General features: G+C 39.3%; 1 protein-coding gene across 1 annotated transcript in view; it reads left to right on the top strand.

Annotated features, from left to right (window-relative positions):
• Positions 1 to 4,496, top strand: part of LOC106013118 (atrial natriuretic peptide receptor 1-like) — a 16,631-nt gene extending 12,135 nt beyond the window's left edge. The window contains exons 5-6 of the mRNA XM_013088017.2: positions 2,480 to 2,578; positions 3,999 to 4,496. Coding sequence (XP_012943471.2) covers positions 2,480 to 2,578; positions 3,999 to 4,225 — 326 coding nt within the window. The 3' untranslated portion in view covers positions 4,226 to 4,496. The remainder of the gene's footprint in view (positions 1 to 2,479; positions 2,579 to 3,998) is intronic.
• The last annotated feature ends 2,705 nt before the right edge of the window (positions 4,497 to 7,201 follow it).

The raw sequence follows: 7,201 nt of genomic DNA, 5'->3' as shown, positions 1-7,201 counted from the left end.
ACACACACACACACACACACGCGCGCGCGCATTTACGTGTTTCTAAGTCCTTATGATGTGGACATTGCCCCAGACCCACATTATGTGGACACCCCATATCATTTAAAGTTATGAGTTGAATCATTTAATATTAAATTGCAGTATAAGTCCACGATATAAAAACATCATTGTCCTCCAAATTTAGAGAAGCTGCCTAAAATTTTAGTCCAGTCTGTGTTTTTTACTAAAGTTAGTTGGACATTGCATTATTTGGACTCCATGAACCCCTGACCTTTTGCACAAAGGTACACAAATGGTGGACTATTGGGACTTCCTGAACATAAATGGTTTTAAAGGGCTTTGGGTGCCTATAATGTTTATTAATTCGCACTTGGCTTGCGGATATAAATAGACCCACTGTCGCTGGGATCCATGTGCAACATCTTATTTGGTGCATTTTCTCTTCACCTTCCTTCTTTCTCCTTCCTCTATCAATTCTTCCCCCGCTTACCCTATGTGCAGCAAAACTAGAGGTCGTGCATCACACAGAGAGGCCCCTCGTTGACCATGAGGTGCGACCTGTGCGGAGGGAAACCGGGATACCTGGTAGTTGAAGTGAGATCAGTCTGCAGACTGTCCCTCTTTTTCCTCTTATACGGGAGGGTGGACGGCCCATGCCACTCAATCGGTTGGGAGCTGAAGCTCCTCCAGTTTATCCTTGGGTCAATCTTGATGGGAGGGTGTCGTACCCTTTCGAGGAGAGTATAACCCCAGAGTAGGCATGGCTCAGCTCTGGTCATCCGAGCAATCTTTGACTCGGTGGTAGCCGGGGAGCCCCGGAGTCGAAAAGCATTCCAACATACATTGAATCCCCAAAAACATTCTGACCCACCCCCAGTCCCCAACTATACTAAGAAGTTTCGAGTAGGGCCCCCGAGCCGAGCTGACAACCAGGAAAACCGACCTTTACGACTGCTTCTGCTCTACCTCCTCACAGGGAGCCTTCGGAGCAGCCGTGCTTGACCATTCACAACGTTGATGCACAGAAGATCACAGATCTAACCTTTTTCATGACAGGGGATGCTTTAACACAGACACTGGGATACATCCCTAGCAATGTCCAAAAACTGTCTTCTAGTGCACTCCTTGCATCTGAAAAAGAAATGATTGGACCCCTGGATATCATGACCGTCGGCGTCAGTCATGAGGGGAAAGGCTGCTCTTCAGAAAAAAACCATTGTGGCTATATTGTAAGAGTGTGGCCGAAGCCTGCCAGATGACTCTTCGGCGGGGCAAAACCACCCTTAAAAGAAGAACAATTGTTTGACTTTCAATTTGCGCTGCCCTCCAGCCACTGCTCAGGCATCATACTTGTTCCTGGATGTGCGACCCAATGTGCTAAACCCTCTGTGCTGCTTCAAGTGTCATAAGATTGGCCATAGCCAGTCGTGATGCCGACACGTAGATGTGTGTACTCGTTGTGGTAAGACAGGGCATCCTGAAAATGTATGAAAGGCTAGTCCTTTCTCTCCCAATTGCTCCCCCAACGAGAAACCGTTCTGTGTCAGATGCAAAACAGATTTTACCTTCAGACACATTCGAATGTCCGGACTTTGGAGAGACCCAAAGTAAATATTTTAAATGAACAAAATTAAAAGGTCTGTTCGCCGCCCTTGATCCAAATAGAATTCTCGAATTTATAAAAGTCATTAGCCTGTATTGTAAAGTGTAGATGATTTTTGTTTTAAAATTTAAACTGCTGTTTTTATTTTCTAATCTTTTTAAAACAAGATTTTTTTAAACCATGCCATGTTTAGCTTTACTTTTAAAGTAAAATAAAGCCGTGCAGTGAGGTGTTGTGAATGCAATCAATCTGTGTTTCGTGCGTGCATGTAACCTTAAGAAGCTACGAGCCCCGTAAAACTCTTATTAAACTAACTAAAGAGAGCTGCCCCTTGGGGTACAGCAGAGCAAGTTCCTAGATTCCAACTCGTAGCTGGATCCGCCACTTGCCGTCTCACATACACACACCCGGCGATACACAAATCAGAAAGTTACTGCAGTTATGTGGACACCACAAATTTTGCACACACTCGAAGTGTGTATAGCGTTGTGTATAGAAATAACGAAATCGCAGCGTTATTGAGACCCTACACACACACACACTGAAAAACTAGGTTTACATTCTGACTCCACTTTCAAACTTTTAGGCCTATTTTACACTGTTTGAATGTCCATCCACCCTGTTTGTTTGTTTGTTTGTTTGTTTGTTTGTTTGTTAGATTTCTTTTGCTTCTTTAACAATTTGAAAGATGCTCAGGAAATAACAAAAGAGGCACGTTGGTTGTTTTGTTGGGGGGAGGGGGGATGGGGGGTTGTCTGTATTTCTTTCTTTCTTTCTTTCTTTCTTTCTTTCTTTGCTTGTTGTTGTTTGTTTGTTGTTGTTTGTTTGTTTGTTTGTTTTTTGTTTGTTTTATAATCTTGATTGCTTGTTCTCCAGGTCCTGTGGTGGCTGGTGTGGTGGGTGTGAAGATGCCGCGATACTGTCTCTTCGGGGATACTGTCAACACAGCCTCACGCATGGAAAGTAACGGACAGGGTAGGTTACTGCAGTATAAAACTGTATACTTATTAGTCATTGTAATTCATTTCTAAAGTCTGCTTAAGTTAGTTTTGTGCTTAGATTAAAGACATTGAAGAGTTTTAGTCAGAGCTCAATTTTATTGTTTATTTTGCTACTTTAAATATTACATTACAAAGTTTTACCTGGCATTTTGAGTCGTTTTGAGTTACTAAGACCATGAGGTCAGAAACCAAATTAATAAGATCTATGCTCTATCTGCTTTATCAAAATCGTAAGACTGTTCGGAGCAGTTATAAAGATATCCAAACAATTGCATTCCAAAAGACTAAACCAAGTTGTAAACCAAAAGTTTTGATTGACGTCAAATTTCTCAAAATTAAATAATGAGCAGATAGTACTTTATAATTATAGGGTAACAATTGCTGTTACCTGTGTCTTTAACAAAGGGTTCAGAATATGTGTTTTTAATTTTATTAGGGCTTGAACGCTACATATGAATGCCATGCACTATTGTTATTATTTACTACATGTATTATTCAGGGTGTCTCAAAAGTCTCCAGACTGTTCTGCAGTGTATTTTAAAAAAATATGATGTAGAGTTGCATTGTTCTCAAAACAACATGATCTAAGTAGTCATTAACACTGTTTTCTTTACTTTATCTTAATCTGTTCATATGTGTGGGCCGGAGAAGGTATGGGAAACACTCCCACTTCGCATACTTCCTCATCCTACCTCCCCCCTTTCTGTCTTGTTAATACACACACACACATACACACACACATACACACCTACACACACTCATTTAATTACAATTATTATACACTCCCTCCCTTACAAGCACAATGCAGTCTCATGACTTTTGTAAACACACAACACTGCAATCTGACGACTTGAGACACCTGATATATTGAAATTAAAGTCTTTCACTTTCACATCGAAAGTGCAGAGCGTGTGGTCGATTTCAAGAGGTTGGTCTCAAGGCGACCCACTGGTCCAGAAATTTAGGTCGTTTTGTTTTTGTTTTCTTGCTGTTATTTCTACGTTTTCCCTTTACTCTAAAAGTTACTCTTGCATTATCATATTCACCCAGAAGGTGGTTGGAGAGCACCACCTGATCGGTCTTATTTTCTTTCCCTCTTAATCGCTATCCTTATAATGTATCATTTTTAAATTGCAAGATAGGAAATGGAAAGTCTCTGTTGGTTTGTGCAGGTGATTGTCTTGAACTGGTGGCTGTTAGAACAGGTTCGAAGGTGGGCACATTTTTTGTGGGTCTATTTCGTCTTATTTTTGCAAAATGATGCTGTCGAGGTTGGTTTTCTTGGGGAATGTAACCATTATTGTCATGACAGGTTGGTGGCAATTCTAGCTCAACTCCTTTCTTTAAAAAAAATAATTCTGCCGCTTCTTAATTACTTTTCACTTTCTTCTCAGCTAACAAAATCCACATCAGTGAAAGTACCAAGACACTGCTGGATCAAGTCGGCCGTTTTGAAGCCAGTCTAAGAGGAGAAGTGGAAATGAAGGTAGAGCCTGTGCCATGCCATTTAATTACATGTACAAGAACGGGTGTCGGCTTTAAAAAAATAATGATGACAATAAATAATATAATAGACGCAACCACCTCTTCCCCCTACCCTCTATCTTTATTTAACCTTTAAAGGGTCTTTTGTGCCCCTCTCTAAAAAGATAAATGAAGAAAAGAGGAAATTTTTGTTTTACAAAATCGAAAAACAGCTATTTAACCTTCCCCCCCAACCCTTCCCCCTCTCTGTTCACTAAAAGAGATAGAAGAGCGAAAATCGCATCTTTCTTGTTGCTGTAGGTAAAATAAAAAATTGATTTCCCGTATGTTCTTAGACAGATGGGTTACTTTAATAATACAAATAAAAATGTGTAACTCTAAAAGAGGGAAGTCTGTATAACTCTTTGTATACTATTATTTCCCCAGGGAAAAGGCGTCCAAACGACATACTGGCTCGTCCGTGAATTGATAGATAAAGACAAATCTAAAAACAAACAAACAAAGGAATTCAAGACGAAGGAGACGCACTCACAAACAGTAACATACCACTCAAAGGATACTCGAGAGGAAAGAGTTCGAGCCCAGAGCAACCAGCCTCCTGACAACTCCACTGCACTGACCTCTCTACCCGACGCACTGACAGAGACAGAAGCGCAGCTTAACATATCAACTACCTCTTTCAATCAGAACAGTGAAAGTTTGAATCATCTTTCCAGTGAAGACGCCCTGAGTCTCAATCCTGAGGTTTTACCACAATGGCATTCTACTCACGAACCAAATTATCCCAGTGATGACGTCAAACAGAATTATCTGAACCACCTGAACCAGACTGTTGTCACGTTCCACGGAGAAATCCAGCGTCCCGATGTAACATTGGGGAGTAACACAAACACAACAGAAGTAAAAGTAAGGCCGTCGATTCTAAAGAAAACCCAAAAGATAGAAAAACCTAAGTCGATGACAAGTTTAACCGGTTGCAGGAGAAACTCACTTCTTGATATTTTCGATATTGGAAACGGTCGGATTCCTCGTTGTGAGGAGCCTCTGGTAGAGGATGTGGTGGTTAATACTGTATCTGTTACCAATAGTTCGAATAATATCGACGGCTTTCTCAGTAAAGTTAAAGAATCCTTCGAAAAAGAACCAAACTTGAATAATATGCCAGAGTACTCCAACAAAACGGACAGCAACAAAAGCGTGCAGAGCCCTTCTGCTAAAGAAGTTTTACCAGAAAAGCTTAGCGGAGTGCAAGGGGACCGCTTTGTACTCCCTCATCCTAAAAACAGAATAATTGGCAGTTATTTCCACCCCCACATAACACACAGTGAAACAGAAGAAATTGCTTCTCTTAAAAAGTCACGGGATTGTCCTGATCTTCACGATCTCAGCTCTGCAGTGCATACGTTCGAAGGGGTAGATTTTAAAAACCATTCTGAAGTTTGAATGAATCGTATACGATCAAAGACCTGTCTTGTGATGTGACGTAGGCCTACCGTTAAATGAAAGAACTGTGCGCTCATTGGTCGTCGCGACTTCGTGTTTAAAATATAAATGTAGACTATATGAAGATTACAGTCCATAAACTCAAAACTACGTGTATTGATATGTGACTTATAGAATGTGTACAAGGTTCCGTGGTTTAGATCTACTTTTAAAAAGAAAAAACAACAACTGTCAAACCGACTGCCTGAGCCAGTAACAGGAAAGCGATCAAAGTCCAATGAGTTTTGAATTTTTATAGCTGATTGTCTCTAAACTTATACCGAGTTGTTATCACGGCGAGAAGGAACATGCGCACACTTAACAAGTTCGGCTGTCTGTAAGGAAGCTGGCAAATCTTTCGACCAGAATTCCGTCAATATAACAGTATAGTTAATAAAAAATTCAGAACTGTGCAGTAATTGTATTGCACTCTTCAGTTTGCTTCTTTTTAAGAGACAATGTAGTCAGTCAGATTTACTGAAACGTACACAAATGTCACTTTTCATTCGTCTATTGCTGACTAGATTCTGCATTCTGGAACCTTTTTTTGAAAGGGTGACCTTATTTACGCCACATATGGCCTATATAAGCTACGCCCCTCCCCGACCTAACCTTATTTGGACAATATATGGCCTATATAAGCTACCCCCGCCCCCGCCAACATGGCCTTATTTATGCCATAAAGAAAGTAAAAAAAAAACCCAAATAACTCTTCAAATAATAATCATTATACTTTACTTTACACGTGTATTATTATACTTTACTTTATGTTTTATTATACTTTACTTGAATTCATATTATGCTTTACTTTATGTTTTATTATACTTTACTTGAATTCATATTATACTTTACTTGAATTCATATTATACTTTACTTTATGTTTTATTATACTTTACTTGAATTCATATTATACTTTACTTTATGTTTTATTATACTTTACTTGAATTCATATTATACTTTACTTTATGTTTTATTATACTTTACTTGAATTCATATTATACTTTACTTTATGTATTATTATAGGCCTATTTTATTTTATGTATTATTATACTGTTAGGGCAAGGCAAAGTTAAAACGAAAATAAAAAACCCATGGCATGCTGACTAATTCGACATTATTCCAAGTACGTGTGTACTTCTACTTAAATTGTCGGGGTTTTGTTTGCTTGTTTGTTTTTCAATTTTTCAAAAAAATCTAATTTGTTTTTGTTGTCTTTTCGGTTAATCATCCCCGCATACATGTATTTGACGGAATCTGGGGTAACACCGCCTACTGGCAACTCTCAAATGCCTTTGTACTTTGAAGATTTGAGATGACAGATTCGAATGGCACGGTTATGTTGATTGGCTAGTCATAACTTATCTTAATTAGATCAAATACATACAGCAGTTTGTTAGTTTGTTTGTTTTAACTAGATTTCCAGAACAAACCGTGAATTCGAAAGGTCGAGACTCTACTGATCTCTTATTTGGTGAAGGGGGTTATTTCAAAACGTTTAATAAGGAAAATAGAGGGGTGGTTTTAAATGAAAAACGAATAAATGGTAGGAGTTGTGTGTGTCTATGTGTACGGGGAGGGTGTGTGTGTGTGTGAATGTGTGTGTGTGTGTGTGTGTGTGAGTGTGTGTGTG

This window comes from Aplysia californica, unplaced genomic scaffold (assembly GCF_000002075.1).
Source record: "Aplysia californica isolate F4 #8 unplaced genomic scaffold, AplCal3.0 scaffold00672, whole genome shotgun sequence".
Taxonomy (NCBI): Eukaryota; Metazoa; Mollusca; class Gastropoda; order Aplysiida; family Aplysiidae; genus Aplysia; species Aplysia californica.
The sequence above is the reverse complement of the archived record's forward strand: the minus strand, read 5'-3'. Positions and strand labels throughout refer to the sequence as shown.